The sequence below is a fragment of the Camelus ferus genome, chromosome 15 (assembly GCF_009834535.1).
Source record: "Camelus ferus isolate YT-003-E chromosome 15, BCGSAC_Cfer_1.0, whole genome shotgun sequence".
NCBI classification, from domain to species: domain Eukaryota; kingdom Metazoa; phylum Chordata; class Mammalia; order Artiodactyla; family Camelidae; genus Camelus; species Camelus ferus.
Window position 1 is genome coordinate 21,913,548 of NC_045710.1, and position 26,978 is coordinate 21,940,525.

General features: G+C 47.3%; 1 protein-coding gene across 2 annotated transcripts in view; it reads right to left on the reverse strand.

Annotated features, from left to right (window-relative positions):
* Positions 1-21,197: 21,197 nt before the first annotated feature.
* CAPN14 (calpain 14) overlaps positions 21,198-26,978 on the reverse strand; it is a 36,149-nt gene continuing 30,368 nt past the window's right edge. For both annotated transcript variants that reach the window (XM_032497304.1, XM_032497303.1), the window contains 5 exons: positions 26,721-26,789; positions 25,986-26,064; positions 25,238-25,354; positions 24,865-24,920; positions 21,198-22,574 (listed from right to left, as the gene is read on the reverse strand). In XM_032497304.1, the coding sequence (XP_032353195.1) occupies positions 22,548-22,574; positions 24,865-24,920; positions 25,238-25,354; positions 25,986-26,064; positions 26,721-26,789 (348 nt within the window). In that variant the 3' untranslated portion in view covers positions 21,198-22,547. The remainder of the gene's footprint in view (positions 22,575-24,864; positions 24,921-25,237; positions 25,355-25,985; positions 26,065-26,720; positions 26,790-26,978) is intronic.

Here is a 26,978-nt window from a genome sequence, read left to right on the forward strand (position 1 = left end):
AGAAGGTCAACAATACACTAGTCATCCATCACTGCTGCTCATGGCCACGTGATGATGGCTCGATAAGCTGTCACCTTGGGGGCAAGGACTGGGTCTTTTGACCTTGGCACCCTGACTCTACCACTGAGTGACCTGATGAAAATACTCAATACTGTGTTTGCTCAATGAATTTTTAAAAGCAAGCATCTCCTTCCACTCAATTGACTGAATTAGTGGGCTCTGGAAAGAGCGCCAGCTCCACCCCTCACTGGATATGTCGCTTTGGCAGCTCTGGAGGGCATGTGACTTTTGTTCAGCTGCCTACATCTGAATCACTTTCTATCTGGGGGGAATTCCTTTCCTGATAAGGAACAGGAACAGCCTCTCTCAGAAGAGTTGAAAACACCAGCACCTCCTTTCCCAGGCTCCCTTGCAGCTACAGCCCAGATTTATGCTCACCTAGACCGCTGGGACAAATTTTTACGTAAGAGCTGAAGAGACAAGAAAGAAGGGACAGAGGGCAGTGGGAGGAGTGGCAGCTGAAAAGGTGCATTTCTGGCACAAAAAAGGCACAGTGCTTGCAGCACCAGCAGACATAGTCAAGCTGAGTACCTGCACAGAATTGGCACCGACCAGCACTGGCATCTAGTTCTCTGGACGAGTGGTGGAGTTTTGCTCATCAGACCAGTTTGCAGTGCAACTACAGGCATACCTCTGGAAGCTTAGCCCTGGTTCTCTGTGAGCTTCCCCAGATCCTTCTACTATTCTGCTTTCTCAGCCAGAGTAACCTTCTGGAGCTTGCAACCCAGAATTTGACTGATCCAACAAGGTACTTAATCTCTGCAGTTCAGTTTCCCCATCTTTAGAATAAGGTTCACTCCTTAGGGATAGAAGGAGATAAAATGTGTTCACTGTTCAGAACCCTCAATAAATACTATTTCCTTAAACACAAGTCCCACAGCAGTCATAGTCTCAAGCTGCCGTGTTACTTATATTCCTTTTCGATATTTGAGTATTTGTGTGTCTTGGGGATTCACACAGTTCTAGAGAGATCCCATCTTATTGGTTGGTTCTTTAGCAAGAATGAGGTCAGAAGGCCAGGAATAAACCCTACCCCAGGGTTCCATGTAGAGCCACTCAGAGTGATCTGTGTGACCTGAACCCAAGATGGGGACCAGCTCTGACCCTCAGTTTGAAGAAATCACAGCTAATATCTCCAAGTTTCCTAGAATCCTCCAGATGAAACGGAGTGATCTTGGCAGGAATAAATACCCTTTTAACACTTTCAAGAATGTAATTTCTGACATTTTCAACATTTGCTAAAACTGGAATAAGGAACAGTTGCATTTATTCTCTCTCGTCACCTATTTTGCTCACAGGCTGATTTCTGCCCTTTTGTTAAGGCCCCTGCACCTGAAGGATACTGTCACCAGGTGGTGATAAAGAGCCGTGTGCTCTGACCAGGGAGTCTTGACAGAAATTCTAGATAGCTTCTAACTGCTTTAGACTCACCTTGTGGATTTGTAGATGACTTTGAAATCTGTTTACTGCAAGAAAAGGAAAACCGCTCAAACTGGCTTAAGCCAAAGGGGGCAATTCATTAGGTGGATAGCAGGGTATCTCACAGGACCCAAGGACAGTAAGGACAGCCAGATCTCAGAAGAATCCCTCTCACTATTCCTCTAACCACATGAAGCCTTGTCCCCAGTCCTCTCAGCCACCTGCTTCTTCCTTTCCCCCTAGATAGCTGCATGGATTGTCCCCTGTTTGACCTTTCCTGTCCCCCTTATCTAAAATAGCAGCTTCTCAATGCCATCAATCTCTGTGGCATTAGTGGCTTTCTTTTCCTTCATAGCACTTATCACTGCCTGAGCGTATAGCTTTTATTTTTTATTTTATGTCTCTCCCTTGCCTCACTCAGGTGAAGACTCCATAAGAAGGGCTGTGTTTTAGTCACTGTTGCATCATCTGTGTCCAGAAGAAGACATGGTGCATAGAAGGTGCTCAGTGAATAGCTTTGAATGAGTAAAGAATGAACAAACGAATGAATGAATGAATCCTCCTTGTCCCCCCAGTGTGGTTCGTGCTCATGGAAGACATGGGATGCCTAGCACAGGTCTCTGTGACTGCCATTCAAGCCCCTAATTATCAACTAATTTAGTTTCTTAGTGAAATTCTTGAAGATAGAAAGAATCTGACTGGCTCTGTCCAATCTACAAGTGAGTTCCTTTGGAGTCCACCCTAACTCCAAAGAAACTTTGGTTACAGAATGGGGCTCAAAATGCCAAAAGGCAGTTAGGATTTGGGGAAGAAAGGATTTGCATCCCTACGTCAAAAACCATTATGGTCACAGTCTGTTTTGTTTTGTTTTGCGTGTGTGTATATAATAACAAAATCCAATTAGTGATTGTCCAAGTTCCCCAATGGATGTGTCTTTCTTCATCAATTCCCAACTGTTTCTACCAAAGCCTTTCTATGTGGTCTTCTCAGGAGCCCTGATCAGAAGGATAACCAGTACATGGAACCCAAACTTCTCCCTTGATAGATCCTTCATGCAGTGGTTTCCTTCTCCCCTAGGAAAGCTTTCAACCATTTTTCTGCACGTCATCTGCTTGGTTATGGGCTGAACTATTTTCATCCATAACTACCCCCATGCCAGTTCTTTCAGTGTCTTGTCCCAGTTAGCTTTAAAATGAGATTAAAACCTCTGCTCCTCCACTGTGAAACTCTGTTTCTCTCTCACCCGCCCCTCACAGAGAAGAAAAGCATTCCAACCAGTTTCCTCTTCTCTTTAGCTAAAGTTGGATGCGATCACTGCAGTATTAATTAATTAAGGGACTCTTGGTCTGGTTGCCCTGGCAATGCTCACCAAAGCATCAGAACCTTTCCAGAGCAGCACATCCAGCAGTCAATTAACTGTTTTCTTCACACATATAAACCAAGGGGCCAGAGCACCTGGTGCAGAGATGGGCACCCAAGGGACATGATGTAAACACTTGCTGACTAGCTGACAACACCTCAGCCTACAAGGAGGGTGCTGGGTTTGCTGACTTGAACATCTCAAGACATTTAGAGTTGGTGGCTGAGACACTGTCCAAGGGGACTAGCAGTCAGTGTGATTTTACAAGAGCATCAGCATGGCGCTGACACCTTAGAAATAATCTAGGACAGGGGAAAGACTATACGGCTTTTGCTAGGCCAGGCCGCCACTGGACGGGAAGGAGCAGAAGCTAGACCAGTTCTTTCTGTGCCTGTCACTTTCATTACCACCTCCCAAGGCAGGAGGGATGACTCTCCACATTGAACTTCAGTCCTGACAGTTCCACCATAGCCGGTCATTAGCCCAACTCCTGCTAGGTCACATGTCCAGTCAGGAAGGTCTCCCTCACTCAAGTGTGAGTAACAGAGAATGCTAACTGTGTTCATAAACACAATGAGCAGCCTTCAGCTTCAGAAAGACAAGCGTGATATTTCCAGCTTGTTCCTTCTGAGACAACATCCATGGCTCCAGTCTTGAGGAAAGGTGAGTCCTCCCAGGTACCTCTCAGATTCAAGTTGAAGCTGTCTGCTTAATCACATGCTCAATCACTGACTGATTCCCACATTTCTTTTTGAAGACAGAGAATGGAGTGAGATCCCCTGGAGCTAGCCTCCTTAAAGGAGACAGAACTCACAGTCACTTGACCCAGCCAGGCCTCTTGGCAAGAAGACCTAAGTAAGTAGAAAGCACGGGGCCTGAGCAGCTCTTCTGTCTGACTGGCTCTGACACGGAGACGCTTGCATTTCTGCCTCTCTCAGCCTTGTGCTAGTTCCTCCTCCCTGCACACCTGCTTCCTCACTCAGGTTTCTGCTCCCACCATTTCGGCTTTCGCTTGCCTTGGAGCTGACTCTGACCCCAGCTCCACATACAACTGGGGCTCAGGGTCTGACAGATAACTCTCTCAGTCCTTCCCCGTTCTACTTCCAGATTTCAAGGGAAGGCTCTGATGGGCTCAGCTTTGCTCTGGAAACTACTCTAGACCAAACAATTGGCTGAGAATGCAGTTTGCATTCTACAGTCATGACTGCCTTGGCCAACCTCTTCAATCTGGTCTGGGGGCAACTGCCCAAGAAGGAAGCTTTCGGTGAGGACAGGAACCCCGAGCTATGTCAACCACAGCTTCTGCGATCAGAATCTCCTGAGCTTTTTTACTTCCCAGAGCTTCTGTGCACTGCTGCCCTTCATTCAACACATCTTTTTGTTCTTCCACATTTTCTTTGTACCTTTCCAGGATCCTTTTCTTGACCATGACCTTTACTTGCCCATCACCTACTCTCAGCCACATTTACTCTTGTGTGATCTTCCTGGATTTGGTTTTGGATGGAGGGTATATGATGGTACACCATCCCATGGCATACTGTATACAACATGGTATATGATGGTATCTGATCTCAACCCAGAGATTCCACATCTTCCACCTCCACTCCCACCCACCCACCCGCCACTTTCCTAATCACAGCAGTCACCTTCTTCCTCATTGAAAAACATTTGTCTCCAAAACTCATCTTGACACACTGCTCTGCAGCCATCTGTCTAGTCATTTAGTTAGTAAAATCTACTTTCCTAGAGAATTGGAGGGCTTCACCCTAATGAAGATCATCATTAACACAATCAATCAGCATAGTCCCTGAGTCTAAGTTAAGTCATAAACCAGTTTTCACACATTTTTTTCAATTCTGACTTATTTTTCTAGAGACCAAATGCTTAATTCTGATTCCTAGGACTTATGAAAACAGGTGCTTTGGGGTGAGTTCCAAACAACAGCCCCCATTCAAAGCAAAAATCTCACATTCCTCATCCATGCACTAATTCCTTCCTTCATTCATTCACCAAATAGATACTGAGCACCTGGTATGTGTTAAGCCTTACCTGCTATAGTGAAGGAGCAAAAGCAGACAAGTCCCTGCTCCCTTGGAGATAAACAATCAAGTATCTGTATTACTGATATGTGATTATAAAGTAAGTCAAGGGTGAAGAGGGAAAAGAATGCAGTTTGAGGAGATGATGTAGCAAGAGAATTTTATTTAGACTGGAGAAGGGTGCTCACCTGGAAGCTTTCCTGAGAATTACAGATTTGCACTCAGTGCTGAAAACAAAGTTACTTAGGCCAATGGGAAAGAAGGAGAATTCCAGGCACAGGGACCTGCATGTGCAAAGGCCCAGTGGTAAGAGGCAGCATGTTGCATTTAAGGAACTTCAAGAAGACCTGAGTGAGGGGATGACAAAATACGGTGAGACTAAAGGGGCAAGGGGACAGCTGGACCTCACAGAGCTTTTGAGGTCATGTTCAAAACTTTGGGCTTTATCTCAATAGCACAGGGAAGGTTGTAGAGGGATGAAGTTATCAGACTCCTGTGTTCCAAGACTCCCTTTGGCTGCAGAGATGAAAGCAATCTGGAAGGGGCCAGAATGGTGTGGACAGACCGAAAAAGAAGCCAATGCTGTAAATCCAAGCCAGATGATGGAGCTGGGACCGGGCCAATTATAGCCCAGATGGGAGAAAGGGATGGATTTGACAGACACTGATGAGGAAACCCGTCAAGAGCACACAGCCTACTGAGAGAGGCAATGCACATAAGTGACCTGTGTGAGTTAACCTATTTTTACATGACACAGAGAAACTGGCTGAATCGAAAATGTTAGCTGTCACTAGGGAAAGTGTCATAGACAACATGGCTCTGAACTGGGGCTTATTGAAAGATGGTTAGATTTGGATATGCAGGAATGGAGGAGAATGGGGATTCCAGATGTCCTCAGGACTATGTTTCAGCATTCTGAGGATGGGTTGTCGCACTGGTGTACTTTATACATAGCCTTCTAATTGCCCAGTGTGGAGTAAAACCTGAAAAAATACATCAGGTCATATGAAAAGCACACAGACGTACTCATTTAACACTGGCCAATGTGTACTGGGGCCTCCTCTGTGACAGGCACTGTGATTATACACAAAGTGACACCACACAGAAGCAGCCTTGAAGATGTTCGTGGTCCAAACTCAGCAACTTTACATCCCACGGAACAGTCTCTAGAAGTAGACTCTGAAGACCATCTGCGTCAATGTCACCTGGGCAGCTTGATCCAAGTGCAGATTCCTAGGCTTCTCCTGAGACCAGGTGAATCTGATTCTCTGGACTAAGAAACCCAGGATCGTCCTCTAAAGCAAAACCCCCAGGGAGTGTGTATGCAGCTCAAGCACGAGCATGGGGGGAGGGGGCAGAGGAGGGAGTAAGTATTTTCCAAGCGACTGTGCTCTATAACGCGCCAAGCATTTTACATGGTAAGTCATTAATCCTCCCAATGACACTACCATATTTATATTATTATCTTCATTTTACAGATAAAGAAACCAAGATGCAGAGAGGCTAAAGGTTTAACCTAATGATAACAACTCACATGTTATAAAATAGAGGTTTCAAAGGTGATATATCCTCTTTCACAAAATAATTTTTTAAGTTCAGTGTAACAGTCAAAAATTGAGGCAGACTATCACCTTTTAGCTTACCAACAGAATGACATTGGTCTATTTGATGAAAATGAAGATCTACTTTGATTTTCCCAACAGAGAGAAGCAGATATAGTTCCTATGGGCATTTCCAGGACAGGGAACAGTCAGGGAGAGAAGGAACAGAAGGGAAGGTAGGATCAGGGAAGAAGAGAACTGACTTGCAAATTGGAAAACTGAGTCAGGTGGGACAAAAATCACCAGAAGGGCCACTTGAGGAATTCACACGCTATCATTTGGCCAAGTCACTGATTTGCAGTCAGAACTGCTTCCCCAGCACTGAGACTCAGCTGGAATTCAGTGGCACAGAAGTATAGACCCTGCAGAGCCACTTCTAACAGAAGGAAACAGCAAGCAAAAAATATCAACACCCTTTCTTCCCGCTCCAGGTTTCAATATAACCTGCTGGGTTAGGCACTCCCTGGTCCTTCCCGGATTGCAGACCATGCCCAGCAAAGCGGACACAAACCCAGAGAAACAAATTTGCAATTCAGCCACCGGGAGTTACGAGGAGAGAACTGCCAGGTAGAATAAGCAGGCAGGAGACTGCAGGAGATGACAGTGGAGGTTTAATTTCGTCATGCAGAGGAAGATTGGCAAGCATGTCCCAACTGGAGCAGATTACTGCAGTGGAGGTGAAATATTTCATAGGATATTTTCGGAGGGAGATGCATGCAGAGGAAATGGTTCCAAATATATATATTTTAAAATATCTTTGCAGTAACAAGCTAGGTAGGAGCATGTGGGTAATTGATACATATGCATGAGAGCATAATTAAGAACGATAAGACCTGGAAGATTTTCAAGCTCTATGGCAATTATAAACTATGAAAAAGTACCCTTCCTTGGGGTGTTGGGCTATTATTCAAGCATCTCTCCTCATTATAGTGGCTGGAACTTACATAGCACCACAGAGAAATGGAATAAACAAGGGGTGAGTTATCAAAAGCTAATAATGATGCCTGGCTTTGTGTTTTTCCAAGAGTCTTCCCACAGATGATCTTATTTGATCCCTACATGTATTAGTTCCCTATTGCTGCTGTAACAAATTGCTACATATTTAAGATGCTTAAAATAACTTTTTTTTTTTCTCTTACAGTTCTAGAAGTCAGAAGTCCAAAATGAGTCTTGCAGGACTAAATCAAGGTATCAGCGGGAGTTGTGAAGGCATCAGGGGAGAATCTGTTTCTTGTCTTTTCCAACTTGTAGTCCTTGGTCTGTGGCCCCTTCCTGCACCTTCGAGCCTAGCCACATAACATCTTCAGGTCTCTCTCTGCTTCTGTGACCACATCACCTTTTGTCCCTCTGATCTCCTGCCTCTCTTTTATAAGGACCCCTGTGATTACATCGGATCCAACTGGATAATCCAAAATAATCTGCCCATCTCAAAATCCTTAATTTAATCATATCTACAAAGTCCCTTTTGCCATAAAGGTCACATATTCACAGGTTCCAGGGATTAGGATATGAAAATCTGTGGGGACACTGCTCAGGCAACCCCACTCCAGAAAAACCTATGAAGCAGTTATATAAATCCATTTTGCAGATGAAGAAACTGAGATTCAGAAGGTTTCCTGACTTGACTTTGTTGGGTAATTTTATTCATGTGTCCCACCAATATTTACTGAGTGTCCTCTGTATGGGGGACACTATTGTATACACAATAGAGGAAAGTCCACCTTGAGGAGTTTCTATGCTAGTAGGAACAAGAAACAGTTATTTAAATATTAACATAGATATAGACATATTTGTCTTATAAAGGAATGGGGTGGTAGGAAAGAAAAGCAACACTTAGATTTGAGGAGAGTGAGGTCAGGGAAGCCCCTCTGAGAAAGTGGTGTTTATGCCAAGACTTCAAGATGAATGGGAGGAGATGGTCAAAAGGAGGGGGAACAGCATTCAATCCTGAGGGAACAGAGAATGAAAATGCCCTGGAGTAGGGAGGAATCTGCAGCTGGCTGGAGCATGGTGAGAAGATGTTGCCTCTGCCTGGGAGCTTTTCCTGACCCTGGACTATGGACCCTCCTTGGACTTACAATACCCCTTCCACTCACCCCCCATCAGAACCCATGTTGTCTTTAATTTCCTGTGTATTGGGGTCTCTTTAACTAGACTGTGAATTATGGAGAACAAGACTGGATCGATTCCTCTCTGAATAGCCAGCCTTGCACAGTTCTTGGCATGACCAAGGTGCTCAATAAACACTTGGAATAAATGTACAAATGAGTAATATACAAATTGTTCCTTCTAGAAAACTCCCTGTGCTCATTGATCAGGCCACAAAGTTACTGACATTGTAACTACTGTATGGAGAAAGTATTACTCCTTTATTTTTCCATACCTGAAATAATCTTCCTCTCAAGCCCCTACTCCCTTCACAACCCTGCCCTCCATCCACTAAAGAGTGAAGGGAAAATACTCTATTTAGTTCATCCAGTTCAAATTTTAGTTTTATCTCTTAGTAGCCTTTTTGTGTAGCTTAAACTCTTTGGGTTACCCAGGCCTTCAGAGTTCTGACCCTTTCCCAGCGAGATGGCAGCCATGTAGATCAAAAGGGCTTTTCAGCATGTGATCCAGTAGCTCTCCTATGCCCCTGCCCAATAAAAACTCTGAATTCTTCCCTGTTGGAATGGAAGCTGTTTGAAGACAAGGACTGTGTTCTATCAGGGACTCTGGGCAGTACTGAAAGCAGGGAATGAACTTCCTATGATATCAATAGTATTACTGACTATAACTAAAGGTGACAGACCATATCCCAAGAGAGTCAGCACTCTGTGACCAGCTAGTACAAAAGATCAAACGTCAGGTGACACACTTTTCCTTGGTCTCATTTTCCTGATCTGTGAAGGATGAAAAATAAAAATATGGATAAGATTCTTACTGGATTCAATTTACAAAATCAAGGTGAAAAAGATATTTGGGGGATGGAAGACAAAAGATTCAGAAAAGAAAGCATGACCACCCTCCTCCCTCCCCCACTACACCTCTAGTCTGATTCATTCTCCTAACGCTGTCGCTTCACCAGAGGTCAAGATCCTGTCTAGTCATGTCCCAATTACTCTCTCTGGAGTTCTAGAACTCCCATTATCTTGGTTTTTTTTTTTTTTTCTTTTTTAACCGAAGTATAGTTGATTTACAATGTTGTGTTAGTTTCTGGGTGTCCAGCATAGTGATTCAGTGACACATATACATTCTTTTTCATATTCTTTTTCATGATAGGTTATTTCAAGCTACTGAATATAGTTCCCTGTGCTACACAGCAGGGCCTTATTGCTTATCTATTCTGTATATAGTAGTTAGTATCCTGCCTCCTTTTCCAACCTTGTCTTTCTGATTCTGTAATGTTAGACAATCTAATTTCTCTCTGCCACAGCACCCTAGTCTGGAGATACTCCTACCTCCTTCACTATTGTTTGCAGCCAATTAATCGAACCTGACATGGCACAGGCCAGAGAGTAGCAGCTCAGTACACCCCAGTTTCTTCCTGGCTGGGAGGCCCACCGCCCTGTACCCAGACAGGTCACGGGACATTATCTTTTCTGTAGCCTCTGCTCTGGACCTGGGAATGCCTTCCCACCTGGGGCCCCTCCTGGAATCCTTTCCATTTTCCCAAGCCCCGGGCAAGTTCCTCTCCCGGAAGCCATCTCAGAATTGTTCGGGCCACACCAGTCTCTTTCTTGCTTAATATTCACTGCACTGATCCTCAGCAGAATCATACATTTTAGGGCTTAATTCTCTTCCATTTGTTCCATGTGACTTGTATTCTCAACTAGCTGTGTTCTAGACATCTTAGAGCAGAGAAGCCAAGAGGGGGCCTTCCCCCCTCATTGGTGGGTGGTATTTGGATGCTTCTCTGCCCCAGGACCTGCAAACTCAGACCAGGGGCCCAATGAGGCAGAGACCTCCAGCCCTTCCAGCCACGCCGGCTCCTGCAGCAGTTGGAGGCCTCTCTCAAACAGAGACGGTGGTAAGAAAGCTGATTTGCCCATAAGTAAGTAACTTGTAATAATGGAACATTATTCTCAACAGACCAGCAGACGGAAACCAATTTGCATAACAGACGTGGTTATTCATGGAAATGTTTGTGATTTATCTACCAAAGCAGATGAAGACCCTAAAATTACGGGTGCATGTCAGCACCAGGAAGCAAAATGCCAGCTTTGCCCTCTTCTCAGCAAGGTACACACACTGCCCACGGGTCAGATTCAGCACCCTCAGATCCCCGGCGGCTGGGGAGCTCCAGAGAAAGCACAGATCTGAGAGAGCGGCACAGGAGGAAGGATGCAGCAGTGCACAAACCACCCAGAGCTTCCTACTCTGCCAAGAGGTCAGTGCTCCCAGTGCCCAGCCAGTGGGTACCTTGCATGAGTCTGGTATGTCCTGCAACCTACCTCTGGAGCCCATCTTGGAGAGGCAGGGAGGGAACAAAGAAATCTGGCAAAGCCAACTTAGTAGGTTCTGAAGCACATCAGATCTTTGCATACATCAGGATCATTTTAGTGGGTTTTTTTTTTGTGTGTGACAATATGAGTTTTGTAAATACCTGGATTGTCAAGTCTTGGCCCCAGAATCTCTAATTTAAGTGGTGAATTAAAGTGCCTCCCTGCATGCCCAGAGAAACAGCCGCTCTAAAGTGCAACCAACAGAAAATCATCTGTAAGCTGGAGGAACGTGACATGAAGTGAAACTGCTGTATGTTAAGATGAAGAGGGGGATCTAGGGGCTCTTGGAAGCCGTGTGATTAAAACCCTTGAGGGGAAAGTACAGCTCAGTGGTAGAGTGACTGCTTAGCATGCACGAGGTCCTGCGTTCAATTCCCCAGTACCTCCACTAAATATAAGCAAATAAACCTAATTACCGCCCCTAAGTAAATAAAATAATATAATAATAATAATAATAATAATAATAATAATAATAATAATAATAATAATAATAATAATAAACAACCCTAGGTGACTCTGATCTAAGATCCCACAGGTCAGACACACTGAGGAGGTTATCTAGGTCCCCTACAGCATGTAAATTACCCAAACCCCATGGTCAACTCTTTTAAACCAAGTAAACAATCAAGTTAAGAACTTCGGCTTTGAAGCAAAACTGAGCTCCTTTAAAGACCACTTTCTTTATGAATGGGCTTTAATAATGAGAGCTCTTACAGTTAAGAGACCACGCTGCAGAGAATAAACAGACAATAGCCAAATGAAACTTCATAGATGTGGGGTTCTCAGGGGGGAATTCACACTTGAAGATAAAGACCTGGGGTTCATCTTTAAGGTCTTTGTTTCTTCTAAAAATTAACTTCTAAATGCCTACGAATAACATTTAATTGTTTGCCTGCCTTTAAAAAAATTATTTGTGAGGAGTGGAAAAGCTTCCAGTTTCAGAATCCCAAACTCCTACTTAACTCAAAGGTTGGCTCTGCCTAAGGCCCCTACACACTTCCTACTGCTTTTGGCTTAAAGGATATTTATACAAGCTCCCCTGGGCTCCCAGCAACATTAAAGGCAACAGCTATTAGTCAAATAAACCAACGCATGTGGTGCTTTAAGGGCAGGGCAGATCACAGAGACTCTCTTTGATCAGACCTAATGGGAACCCACCCTCCTGATGGGGATTAACTGGTGGTGACCGGGAGAGCGCGTGTTGGGGAATTATGGGTCCTCCCCATACACTCAGGGAAGCAGCCTCTCAAAAACGCGATCAACAGAAAATGATCTGTAAACTTGGACGGCGCAGCCCGCCACGAGCGCTCCCTGTGTTCAGAGGAGGAAGATGATGTCATACAAGCGCAAGCTGATGAGTGAAAGTGACTGACAGCTGATTCCGGCGCGGTCAGAAAGCAGAGCTCTCCGCTGTCGGGGAACGCCGGCCGGGGGGGGGGGGGGAAGACGGGGGCGGGGGGCGCGCAGCTGGCGGCACAAATATTTAATCGCTAGAAAGGCCTGTGTGTAACGGCCCAGTCTCGTCTCACTTCCTGGGCTTTAAGTCTGTTTAGCATCTAATAACTAGTTTGCTTTTCGAGGTCCCCAGAGGCGGTGCTTCTAGGAGGGCGGACACGAGCATCCATTCACTCGAAGGGGGCCTCCTCCAGATGGAGGAGCATTGCCAGTACATGAACACGGCAGTGGGGACCCAGGTTCCCAGGGACTGGCCACTTCCAGGTGCCCTGACCAGTTGAGTCTTGAACTGTGAAGCTACAGCACAGCACTCAGAAGCCCTGCCAGAAACTAGCCTGCATCTCTGCCTCCACCTCCCACTGCCTCCTAATGAGGGGACTTCTGGCATGCCTTGTTGGTCTAAAACAGGACCTGGTTACTTCTGATCTATGACATAGACAGTTGCAAAGGCACTGAGGAGGGGTGCTGAGCGTATCTGAGAAATGATGAGAAATCTTGGGAAGTGGCTTCTCAGAGGTGGTCTTTGTCTGGGTAGGACACAGACATGGGGTGGAGGGAAAATGTCTCAAACATGGAATGTGAGGGCTGGAAGCATCTGAGGCTCCTGTTCTAAGGCCGGGTTTCTCTCTTGCTTTATGAAGGGCAAGAGGCTCCTCTGACATGGGAATAACCACACGCTCAGCTCAGCCCTGCCTTCTACCTCCTGGGGGCGAGCAGCTGCAGACCACCCATGTTCCCATGTTCTGGTTCTGCTGTCTCTCTGGGGCAGTGCTCCCTACGCCCTTCTCAGTCCTACACACACACACACACACACACACACGCACACACGCACACACGCACACATGCACGCACACGCACACACACGCAGTCTGTTTCCAGGCCAGTGCTGCATGGCTGATAGGGTTTGGAATTATCAAGACAGCTTGTTTGACAGACCTAAGGCTAGTTCTGTCCTCCAACCTGGTCTCTATCAGTAATAAAACGACATTTGGACTCTAGTTTTATTTCTCAACTTAAGATTCTGGACGAGGAAGAGGTATGTTATTTATTGGGAACCCAAACAGTTTTGATGGAAACGACCCAGGTTTTGAAGCCTGATATTTAAATTCTGACTCTACTCACTAGTCTAGGAATTTGGCCAAGCCAGGTGACTCAGCAGTTCTCCAAGGGTGGTCTGTGGACCCCTAGGATTTCAGGATCCTTTCAGGGGCCCTGCTGGGCCCAAACTATTTGCATAATAACACTAACCTGTTCTTGTCCTTTTTTGTTGTGTTGACATTTACTCCCATGGTGCAGAAGCAGTGGTCGGGAAACAGCTGGTGCCTTACAGTCAGACCAAGCCCTGCCTGACGCCATGTTTAACACCCTCACACATTTGCAGGAGAACAGAGGAGAAAGCCAATTTCATTTAAGAACATCTTCGATAAAGCAGTAAAAAATGATGAATTTTAGAAAATCTCAACCTTTGAACTCATGCCTTTTCAATATGCTGTGCCGGGGAAGTACACGGACTGAGAACCCCTGGTGAGATCCCTTCCCACTTGCTGCTTTCCTTGGCTCCCCAGAGGGCAGATTTCCAGCAGGTTCTGGAGAGCAGATCTGGAGCAATTCCAGAGTAGAGCTCTCCAGAAAGTCTGCGACGTTACCTGGCCCTCAGTGACTTCTCGGCCGTGCAGGAACCACAGCCATGCCCTCTCTACCAAAGCTTGGATCAGCTCTGGGTTTGGGAAGGGGGTTCTTTCTTGGTCCTCCTATCTCAGCCCTAGGGATAGTGGTATCCTCGTATCTACTATGGTTGCTTTATTTAGCTCTCTTATTACTTCCTATACCCCATCCCTCGTTAATCCAATCCCGTTACAGTTAAAAAGTCTTTATATGAATGTCCCTGTTCAACTTACTATGTGGTTTCTCTCTCCTGGCTGGACCCACAGTAATATCCGTACAATAAGATGGTTTCCTCCACAAGGACCATCCCTGGAAAGGAAGCACTGGGCCTGACAGCTCTCCGAATGTTCAGTAAGATTCCATGGTGGTAGAAAGGGTTTTTTATAGCTCCTGCCCAGACAGCCTGGTCTTGCATGGGGTGCATCTGAGCTGGGGGGGGCCTTGCTCATTCACAGAATGCCCTGTGTGCTTCTTGTGCCCTCTGTATCACGCATCTCACAAGACGGATGGAACGAGATGCCTTCCAGCTGAGTTGGGGAGGGCAAAGCCAGGGAACAACTCTGAAGTCGCCTATTAAACCTCTTCCTTCCCTCTCTTCCTCTACCTCCCTGGGGACTCTACTGAGGAAGGATGGCTCGGCAAGACCGCAGGGTCTGGGGACACCTCCTCTGCACCCCTGCCTGCCCCAGAGCTGCCCTCATCCTGGTCACACTCTCAACCTGGCCTTTGTCCAGGTCACTGATGACATGAGATAGGACGGGACAGCCTCCTCCCCTCCCCTCCCTTCCAGAATGGCCTGTTGTACAGCCACCAGGGTTTGGGCTGACAACAGGCTTGACTGCAAAGGCACCTATCAGGCCCTTCTGGGGTTCTGAGAAACTTGACGAGACAGCTCAGAAAGAGTTAAGTCACAAGAACCTTGAGTCAGTTACTTACAGTTTGAAGCTTGCAGTCCTCCCACCCCCAGCCCCCGCTTCCCCATTCTGACCCCAGATATGGGGGAGGGGGATTACCTTGCTGCAACGGTAGCCTCCAACTTCACTGTCTATGAGCTACTTGAGTCACCAAACAGAAGGGCTCTCAGACCAAAGCAAGAGGCTCAGATCACATGGTTAATTGAATCAATTTAAAACGCAGCAAAAAGCAAGGCGTACTTAGGATGTTGTGGAAGGACCACAGGACTGAATCCTGGGCCAGGCACTGCTCGTATGTCCTGTCCCTCCGCACATCAGCCCTTCCTGATGATGGCGTGATCACAAGCACTGGAGCTGAGACTTGAGTAAGGAACCCAAACAACAGAAGGTGCTGGGCCTAACCACACAGGGGCTCTATCAGCGAGATGGGGCAGGGGTGGTGGGGCACAGCTGCAGCCCACCAATTAGTCAGCTGAAAGCCATAGCTGCCTACCTGCATTTCTAGGGGTTAGAGTGGGACCATATGGGGCATCACCAATGGGCGGCTGATTGAAGATTGAGTGCCTCATGGGTCTCGTGTCTGTCTGGTTTAGCCCGAATATTTGATGCTTCATGGGCCTCATGCATATTTAATGTGAGTCATGAATATTCAAGTATCCTCAGCTCCATCATCCCTTCCTATCCGCGTTCACACCATGGTTCAGTCTCTTTATCTATGTCTAACACGTATCTCAAGCCATTTGCTTCTATACTTAGTTTTCTCTATCCTCCTTGATTGTTTCTCTTACTTTTTAGAGCAGAATCCAAATTCTCCAATAATCCAGCAAATGCACATGACACCAGGTCTGTCCAGGAGAACAGTAACCCCCAGACCCAACTTTATGATTTGCAAGGGTCTCTCATGCTCACAGTCTTATTTAATCTTTGCCATCATCCTGGGAGGCTGGAGTCACCAGCCCAAAGCAGAAGATGAGCTCGGTGGTAAAGCGTGTGCTTAGCATGCACAAGGTCCTGGGTTCAATCCCTAGTACCTCCATTTAAAAAAAAAAAAGATGAATACAGTGATACTCGGAGAGGTTAAATGACTTTTTCAAGGCCACGCAGCCTCACATCCAGTTGGTGGCAGAGGGTACATAGGCTCAAGTCATCTGGCTTCTGGTCAACTATGTTGCCCATTTCACTAGCCCACCCACTCTGGATCATTCTCACTCCCTTAAGAACACCAACTTTCACAACAGAGCTTGCAGGATTCAGACCTCACAGCCTGGACAGCCTGGCATAGTGTGATGTGAAGAAACCATCAGTTCTGGAAGCCTGGGTGTCGTTCACACATGCACTCGGACAGCCACGAGCTGACCTCAGCAACAATTTCACAGGCCCCCTTCCAGGCAGTGCCTGCAAATCCAACTGGCCTCTGGTTTGCTCTGTTTCATAAACCACTTACCTTCTTCCCCAGTGGAATACAGGGGGCACTGCTGAGTGGAGGCCTGGCTCTACGCTAAGCAGCTGACCTACATGATCATGTGATCCAGTCTCCCTTGGGACTACAGATACATCGGCAACTCACCAGAAGTAATTTACACTAGTAAATGGTGAAGCTGGCCTCAAGCAAGCATCTTTTTTTAAGCTCAGCCTGTGCTCCTGGCAAATTTATCTCCAGCCAGAGGCAGATTTAGAAGTTATACAGTCCAACTTCCTCCAACTGCACACATAACTTTTGTAAATAGTTGAATTGAGAAGTCAGGGAACCATCTAAGGCCCCATGGAGAGTTTTTCAGGAGAACAAAAAACACTCAGACTCCCTGCCAAGGTGAGGCCCTCCTCCTTCCACCACCCCACCCTGTTGGTGTCCGGCTGTGCAACTACTGTCTGCGTTTTCTTCTGTAAGCAGGAGCAGCTACACGCATCGAAGCTTAGGATGGAGATGAGGACCGAATAAGTAGGCTTGACCTTGGCCTGGATCTGGCCCAGGACCAGCCCCTTCCCACTGCTTACAGAACTTCCACTGCCACTAACACCCTAAAAGCAAAAGTCCCTGGAACTTTGCTCAACTTGTTAATCCCTCTGGGAGGATGAACTCTGAATGTATACGAGAAAATGATGCCCAAGACCCTGGAATGTCAAGATACGAAGAATGTCTTCAGACAGGGTCTAGTGAGCTTTTCAAAAGTGGTTTAAACTGCCCTCTTGGTCAGGGCATGGTGCTTGGCATCAGAGTGAAACTGTACCTTATGCGACACCAGAAGGACCCTTCTAGAGGAAAGTTGTATGTCCCTAAGCTAACTTTACATACTAATATTTTCAGTTAAAAAACTCAAATCGATGTGGACTTTTTAAATAACTCACCTTAAATTACTTCAAAAATCATTCATTCATTCAATAAATACCAAATGTGAGTTAGGCACTAAGCCAGGCGCTGGGGTGCAAGAATGAGTGGACTGGGAGAATCGTCAAAGAGATGCATTTGAAACAAGGGCTTAAAAACATAGTTTGCTTTTTTCAGAAATGAATAAACTGTATACAATAAAATGCAGTGCATCTGTTAGAAACTAAGCAGGAAAAAGGAGGCAAGAAAAGGACAGTCAGTCCCTGTGGGGCTAAAGCTGGGCTTTTGAGCTGAGTCAGGCTGGCAGGACACTAAGTCAACTAGGGTCTCCCAGACTGGAGGCTGAAGCTGTCCCCTGCAGTCAGGCACCCAGGAAAGAGCTCTCGTGTGGGGGCAGAGCGCCATCTAGTGCCTGCACAGCCTCAGCACAAGCCACCATGAGGGAAGAAAGGTGACTCCCTCTGGAGGAGAAATCAGGTTAATCTTTTTAAGTGCACTGGCAAATGCCAGACATGTTCAAATGTCGTCTTATGAAACTCATCCTGTGAGGCTAGTATGGTACTCACCGTCTTACCGATGAGGCTGCAGAGATTCAGAATGGGGAAGTAACTTGACACAGGTCCCTGGAGCTAAGACTGGGATTTGAATTCATTTCTTCAGACTCTGAGGACCCTGCTGACAGTGGTGGAGAGGAAGGGATCGAGCATCTCATGACCAAGCTTGAAGCTCATGGCTGATGCCTCAGCCCCTCAGGAGAGAGTTCAATGCCAGGTGTCAGCTGAGGGAGGCTGGAGGCTGGAGAGGGATTCGAGGAGGTGAGCTGCCCAACTGGAAAAATGCTCGGAGAGCCGACATAATGCGCGAGGAGCCAACATGGAGTGAAACAGCACTTTCTTCCAGTATTGCAGCTGGTGGCGCGCGCGGCAGGCGGCGCTCAGCACTTTCTTCTGGTTCAACAAGATGGCGCGCCCCGGCGTGGCGCACTTGTCCTTTTTATATATACATATACACATACATATATATACACATACACACATATATAGATCTGTTCTGCCTGCGCATGCGTATTGTTCATAATGCTGACTCACGAGACTGGCACATGCGTGGTGGTCATGCTACTGGCGCATGCGTACATTTACCTTTTACGAGGTGCAAGCTATTGTGAACTTTGGCCTGGGCCCCACGGCCTACTCACTAAAGGCTAACGACACCAGGACAGAGCTTGCCGGGCCCCCAGCTGTCTGTGCGACCTCACTCCCGCCACTACCCCACAAGCTAAGCTCTCGCTGCTCCTTTTCTAAACACACCATTTCCTTCCTTGATTCTGTATCTTTTTTTTGCCACGTGCAGGACCCTCTATCTGGAACCTTGCTGCTCTCCTTTATTGTCTCTATTCTTTAAGCATCACTCCCACGAGGCCTCCCCTGACCTTCTCAGGTTGGCCTGGCACCTGCCCTCAGGTCTTCCATAGCACTCTGTGCATGCCCATCACAGTGCACCTCAGAGCACCTGTCAGTCATCTGTCACCCCAGTAGACCATGATTCTGTGTCCCCAATGCCTCACACAGCACCCGACCCACTGTAGGAGGCTGACACGTCTTCTGATAGATGGGTAAATGTTTGAACGGCTGGCTGGCTGGACAAGTGGATAAGAGCTCACTTCCCAACTGGCCTTACCATGCCAGGCCTCATCAGCACCACATGCAAACCAGCTGAGTTAACCTACTGATCCAGTCAGTGGAGATCACTGCGAGGACGTCGGTCTAATGGACAGTAACTGCATCCTGGTCATGCCTTCTCCCTACTAGTGTCAGGTTAGTCCTAGGTCACATCTAAATTAGCCAGCAGAGTTTCTGAAACATCTGCTGGTCATTATGGTCTCCAGACTGTATCTGTGGTCCAGAGAACCCCTCGCTGACACCCTAGGGCTTCAATGAGTAAGCCTTCTCCTGCTTCCGAGGTTCCAGGTGAGCAGAAGGCAGAGTTGCTGTATGTTTCACTTAAAAGGAACTTCAATAACAAGATGGCCCCTTTCTCAGAGGTCCCTGGAGCTGGGACCCTGGCACTGGAGACGGGGGTGGCCCTCCTGAGGCCACACTTCACAGAGGTGGTGACATGTCCAGAGAGGGGATGTGGAGGAAGAAGAGGAAAGTAGAAATGGAGTATAACAGCTTGAGCATTTCAGAAGAGTGGTCAGGATGGGTGACCATGCCTTGAAAACAACAAACAAAAATAAATGTATATATTCCTTTTCATATTTTTTTCATTATATAGGCTATTACAAGATATTGAATATTCCCTGAAATTAATACAACATTGTAAACTGATTATACTTCAATAAAAATAAATAAAAGTACTATCTATTTATGAATTGTAAAAAAAAGAATCTAAGAGGTGTTTAGGATTATGGCTAAAAATGAAAATTTAATAATAATAGTTCATATTTCACAAATTACTCATAAAGTACAGAACCTTTAGGAAAAAACCCAAAACCAAAAATAAATAATAATAGTTGTAGAAAAAAAATACTTGGGCTGCGCAAGGGAAAAAAGAGGTGCTTCGTTTATCAAGTGCCGACAGCTTACCAGCATTATTTACTCTTCATGGTGACCCAGTAAGGTAGACATCTGGGGCTGCATTTTGCAAATGAGTCACCTGAGGTCCCACGTCACCCAGCTAGAATGTTCCTGCCTTACCTCCCCTCACTTTCATCCCTGCTGGATTTTTTACCTGCCCAGTCCTGGGGACACTGGGAGGGAGCTGGTAACTCAGGTCGTAGGGCCGGAGACCCCAGGGGGCCAACTTCCCAGAGCTCCCCCAGAGCTGGGCACACAGCTTGTCCCTCCACTAGGCCGGGCAGAGCTGGCCCTCCTTTACCCACCTAGTACCCACAAAACTCAGTTTTTCCTTTTTTATTTCAGTATAAATAGAAACACCAATATTTCATGGGGAAAACATCGGCTCGAAAATCTCAGAGGCTGAGATCACTCTAACCCAGCGTGATGGCAGCGGGAAGGTCGTGCTCCTTACAGCCAGCTGCTGACTGCCCTGCTCTGGGCCTTAACTGGAATCTGGAAGTTTCTCTCGGGTGACTGGGTCTTTATACAAAACATGAGAGAAGGGAAAGTAGAAAAGCAGGGATAGAGAAAGGGCAGGTATTTTAGCCCCCTCTGGCACTGTCCTTTTCTTTTATCAATTAGCGTCATTGTTCTCTGAGATTTGAAAGCCTAGGACAGGCTCCCCCGGCATGTGTGACTGCTTGGGCTGGACCTCTGGACAACACAACCTTCTGGACTCCCTGACCTCACCTCTCTTGGAATCTAAGGACCAACTCCTTGTTCCTCCTTTCCTGGACTTTCACCTGCTTCCACACCTTCCATCTGCTTGGTCATGATAAGCTTTGGCTTTTGACTTCTGGTGTCCACCACTGATACCCACCACTCAGACCTGCGGCATGACTTTATTCTGACGCTTGAACAGTCTATTCTGTCCTAGATTTTTCCCTTCCCCCGCACCCTGGAGTGACAGAAGATGGGCAGGGGCGAGGTAGGAGGGGGAGGTGGCTCTGCCCCTCTCTCCAGTACTCAGCTTTGGGGGGCGTTGGAGGGATCAGCAGGGGTGGAGGTCAGCAGGGCACACGTCATCTCTGAGTTGCCACAGTGGTACATAAATTCAGGGTAGTGAGGATAACACATGAGTGTCAGGGGGGCAGCTAAGACCCCCCAGAAGCCAAAAGGGGGACGTCTATCAGATTTAATTAATTTGGACATAGATTCCTTCTGCACCAAGCAGAACCATCACACTGTAATGCAAGAGTCATGAACGGGATAAGGGTACCACCTTCCTACCACCCCAAAAAATCTGCAAAATTGCCTTCATGGAGCAAAGCAACAATTATTTAATAAAAACAAATATTTACAATGGCAGAGTCTAAAGACACAGATATTGATAAATAAATAGACATACAAATCTTTAAAAGACTATAAATACGTGATCTCTACAAAAGTAGTAATACCTCATTTACTACTGTAGATGGTACTTTATGGCAAAGCATTTTACATTTTATCATTTGGAATAAATAAAAGTTTTTCTAAATAAAATGCTTTCCTACTTCCTTGAGCCATGCTTTGAAAGTGCTCTGTCCCCCTGCAGAGCCCACCTACCAGGCTGTCACATTTCCTCTAGTTCTGCCAATGGACACTCTTTTATCCCCTTATTCAGCCTCCTCCTTTAGCTGGAGCTGGAAACCAGATAGCAATGTTTTTTAGAATAGTTTGTAAATTAATAATAAATATAATTTTAATGAATGGCTCTGGGTTGCTAACTTATGAGTAAAATGCATGGGCTTTGGAAAATGGCCACTGCTGTGGTTTTCCACCTGGGTTCTGCGTTGTTAGGGATGCTAGGAAAATGAGGTATCTATGTAGTTCAAAAAGATAAGATATACCAACTGTCTACAGATTAACTCAATGATGTAGCATGGATTTGTTGTTCTTTGAAGTAGATTTGATAGCCCATAGGTCAAGTAAATAGACTAACACCCATTTGAAGCAGGAAGCCCTTTAAGAAGTCAGGTGTTTTAAATCCACTGGTACCTCCCCAAGTCCAATCATCTGGAGACATTGTCAGCAGATCACCCAGTGACCTCAGGTGCCAAAGCCAGCCCATCTCACCTAGTCCCTGCCAATTTTGTCATTTTCTGTGCTCTTGAAAGCTCAATATATCCCCATCCCTCCCTCAAACAGTTAAAACTCAGCCTACGCCTCTATCAATTTATAGATGCTGGTACAGATGTCCACAAATGTATCATTCCCTCTTCAGACATTGAAACCTAGACTATTACCCCAAATGTGATGACACTTGGCATGTCTAAGGTCATTTAAGGTGGACATCCATGGAGGCAGCATTGTATAAAGGTTAAGCACGCCAACTCTGGAGCAGATTGATTAAGCCACATCTCTGCTTGTGGCAAGGTTGTGATCACAGGGAAAGAGCTGATCTTTACAAGTCCAAGGTGATCGTTAATATCTCCCTTCCCTTTTTGCATGCTGGCCATCCAAAGGGGGTGATCTGCAGAAAAGAAGTCTTCCCAGATGAGAAGGTGATGGCTGGAGATGTGGTCCAGCCAACTGCAGGTGGGTTGAGCATATGCTGGTCTCAGCCAAAGTCCACCCTTAAGCCATATGCAGAGTCCTGAATGAGGGCCGATGGGCGTCCAGCCTTCTCAGGTGTACAGAGTCATCATCAACCACTGGAATAATAGGAAAGCAAATTATGGTCTGTTCAGACCCATCAGTTAAGGATGCTTCACTTCACAGTCACCAGGTCCTAGAGCCTGACACAGGACTTGGGGCCTCCTCCCTCTCACTCCTGGGAAGCCTTGGAGACAGGACATTAATGGATGGTTTAGCCAGAGGGACCTCACTATCCGGTAGTAAGTATAAATCAACCTGAAATATAATCAACCTTGACTTCTCATGGTGCTTGTGAATGATGATAACCAAGATACAGGCTGATTCTATATTCAATTCTCAATGCAATTTTCCCCCATGAATTCAATTTGGCACGCTCGTGACAGCAGTGTGCAGGTGTGGACCGACCAGGTAGCAGAAATCCATTAGCACATATTCTCCGTGTTTACATTTATGGGCCCATTTGTCTGACAGCTTTATGTGGGTGTGATGAGTGGCCCCTCTAACTCACACGGGGGGGACCTCTGGGGAAACCACTTCCCAGGTCCATTACATAAAAATGGTGATGCGGATGCTGGAGATGATGAAGATGATGATGGTGAAGTTAGCAACAATGTCAGAGAAAACCCCAGAGGGAAACGCCATCAAGTCGGCTGCCAGTCCCTGTAGACTAACTTGGATTGCCTTGAGGATCTCCTCAAGGAACCAGAGATGGTCAGAGCTGGAGAGAATCTTGAAGACCCAGCCCAGCCCACACATAGGGAAGTTGGGGCCCAGAGATTGAATGTGATTTGCCGACAGTCCCACAGGTAGTTACAAGGACTGCTATGGCTTCAACCCGAGTCTCGGTCCAGCTCTCTTTCCATGAAAGCACGTCTCTTTCAGGAGCCCACTCAGGCTGTGGGTGTCCTGTTGTCCCACTCTCTCTGCTCTGAGCCTGCTGCTATGGAAGGATTGCTTGGGATCAGGAGGGGACCTTGGGTATCTGTGGATGTGGATGTGCTCAGAAGATTCTAACCATTGCCCCTCCAGCTGCATCCTACCTTCACACTCAAATATGGGAGCGATAGAGGGGGTCCCTATATCTTAGAAGATTATTACATAAAATGGACATCTGAGGTCAAGGAAGAAATCTCAGCTTTTACTAGTCCCTTTCTAAGCTGCCCAGAGGCTGTGTTTTAGAAAGAAAGGGCAGAGGACCCAATTCCAGACTCCAGTGTATTTGCAGTGAACACCACCTGGTCTCACACCTGGCACAGCGGAGGTGCTCAGTGAATCCATGCAGCCTGAATGATCAGGGAAGACAATCAGGGTCAGACACAGATTGGTTTCCTCCTCAGCATATCACTTCATTCATTCAACCAACATTTATCAAGCACCTACTACGTGCAAAGCAATTTGGGAAGAGGACACAGAGACAAGATGGGAACCCCTGCCCATATGGGAAGGGTTCAGCCAGCCCTTGACAGGAGGTTTATTTCTAGCCTGTAGGTTTTACCTGATCTGACTGTGATCTCTTCAGACTCCTCTGGACCCAGCTTCCCCACTCTCCCCACTCCAGCCCGGAGCACACATGCCGTCCCTCTCAGCCGGGCCTTTCCTCTTCTCCACTCTCCCTGCCTGGCTCCTAGTTATCTGTGACGTTTCAGCTTCGATGTCACCTCCTCTTGAAAGGCCTCTGTGGAAGGCTTGATCCAGCCAGCTCCCCTACTACTGTCTGTGCTAGAGTTGATTGCCAGTCCAGGTCTCCACCCTTCTCCGGGTCTATCCTCTGCAAGTGACTTTGAAGTTCCTCTCCTGGCAGAGGGGAAGTGGGCTTGGCCATAGGACTTGCTTTGGACAAGAGAAGGGGTTGCAAGGCACAGCTGCCAGATGGGAGCCCTGGCCTCAGAGCCCCTGTGTGTTTTAGTGGCTCCCCTGTGCTTCCACCATTGTCCTAAGATGAGCGAGCCTGGCCAGAGCTTCCTCAGTGAAGGAACCCTGGCAAAGCCCCAGCTGACCCACCGATGCATGAGCCAGCTGAGACCCGCTGATTCCCTGCCACGTGCCGGGGGAGCTGAATAAATGCTGCTGTCACCACTGAAGCTGTCTGGATCTGTTATGCGGCGTGATTGAGGTCATAGTTACTGGGCACTGAGTCGATCTCCTGTTCCCTGCACATGTGCCCGGCACACGGTGGTTGCCAGTGATATCTGATGAATGGATGACTGAGTGCAATTAATACAGCCCTGCATCCTGAACTCAGGAGAAGAAAGGGCCCCAGAACCCTTCTCCTTCACAGGACCCTGGACCTGCAGCGGCCACCTCTCCCTAAGATAATGTTAGCCAAGCCAGTGGGAAAGGTCTTACCTCTGGCTTCTGGAGGTATATCCCTTTGCCATCTTGGGTCAAGTTTTGGAAGACATCTGTGAAAATGCGGCAGAAAAGAACACAGCTAAGGTGTGTGTGTGTGTTGGAAACATTAGGGGCTAGTTCCTCCCTTAGGTCCCCTCACCCAGCATCTCAATTTTGGCCTCTGGGCAATCACGTGGCCACACTTATTATAAGCCGGCCACCTCAAACCTTTGCCCTGGAGCAGACAAGGTAGAGCCCAGCTGCAGGGGCGCACAGCACGCTGGCTGTGATTTCTGCACTGGCAGCTGTCCTCTCTCATGCTTGAAGTGGGGACAGGTGGGCAATCCATGAGGAGTGGAAGCCCCCGGGCCCCTTTTCCCCAGCTCACCCTCCATGTTCTCCACACGCAGCATCAAGTGGACGAAGCTGACAAAGTCCATCTGGAGGTCGGGGCCGCCGTAGCGGATAAGCATCAGCTGGCAGACGTCATCACCGAGCACGATTCCTGCAGCGAACACGCTCCCACCGTGGGTGCCAGGGCCTCACACCCAGCTCCCCTCCCACCAGAGGCCCCTAAATTGTCCCTCGACTTCCTGAACCCTAACAGCACAGGATCCTCTTTTACAGGGATCATTCTGTATCATTCAATTACTTAGCCTCTTAATTTTATTTTACCTTCATTCTCCATCTTGGTCCCCTAGGCAACCAGCATGAGGATCTTTTTATCAAGTGAATCACTAGCCTTCAAGGCAGGAAGGAAGCAGTCGGCTTAGTGGTCAGGAGCATCTCCCTTGGAGCCCAGGAGCCCTGGATTTAAGCCCCGGGCAAGTTACTTAACTTCTCTGAGCTTCAATTTCTTCCTCTGTAAAGTGGGGCTTATAACAGGGTGTGGCAAAGATTAAATGGGAGCGAGGATGTTCCAGCCTTCAATAAATGTTAGCTGTGATCAATCGTAGTGATGATAATAAATGTTTCAGTTATTTGCAGATCCTCGTCTCTGGGCCTCGAAACTCAGGGAGTAACTTTGCTTGTCAGAATTACTGCAGGACTTCGTATACCCCTTCCCCAGCCTGCCTGGTGGGTGTGTGCCCTGGTAGCACCAGAACCCCAACCACTCCCCGCCACCCCGTGCTTACCTGCCTCCCTCATGGCGGCCCGCAGCTGGGCCCAGTTCAGGGATCCTGACTGGTTCGTGTCTTGCTTGTAGAAAACCTCCTGTGAAGAAGCCACACCAAAGGCTAAGGAAGCCAGCCATTTCCAAGCACTGCCTGAGAGCTCCTTGCACCCCAGGGTCAAGGCTGCAGGACTATGAGGCTCCACCTATAGGGCCAGCTGCCCCAGCGAGATTAAGGCAGAGGGTCCATGCCAGGACCCCACCCCCTCTCCCAGTTCTCCTTAAGGCTTCGGACTGAGAGCAGTCTTTGTGTCCCAGGGGATGGACAGTGCGAGTATAGGTAAATGTGCATAATCTAAGCACATTATCCAGACTCTGAAGGGCTTCCAACTTTATGACTCAGGAGATGGGGGAGAGTTGTGAGTAATGATTGGAAAAGCAGGAGGGGGCCAATTTATGAAGGACTCTAAATGCCACGCTAAGGAGTGGGGACTTGATCTGAAGGCCAGGGGGAGTTTCAAAAAGCTTTTAGTAAGGAAGCGACATGATCGGATTTGTCCTTGAGAAGTTCAGGAGACTACTGCCACAGGCTCTCTGAGTTTGGGAGAGAGGGGAGGGCTCACTCAAAGGACCTTAGAGAAGATTGGGTGAGTGTTTGGGCAGGAGGGCTGAAAGGGAGAGAAGTATCTTATACAGCTTTGCAGAACTGCCATTTCTGCACCATCCCATGGAACATGTGGGGAACACCTGTTCTTACCTGATAGAGCATCAGCTGCTTCCATAGGTCCCTGAATTCCTGGATACTCACGGTGCCAGATGCATTAAGCTGATAGCAGGGTTAAGGTCAAAGCCACCAGAGGAGTTTCATCCACAACTCTGGAGGCAGTGATGGGCCCTCCACAGAGCAGTGTGCCACTTGGGACGGCCCCATTCAATGTTGGACATCCCTAGTTGGCTTCCCCTGGCTGGTCAGTCCAGCCTGGGGCTCCCTCGCCCTTGCTGGGAAAGGATAGAA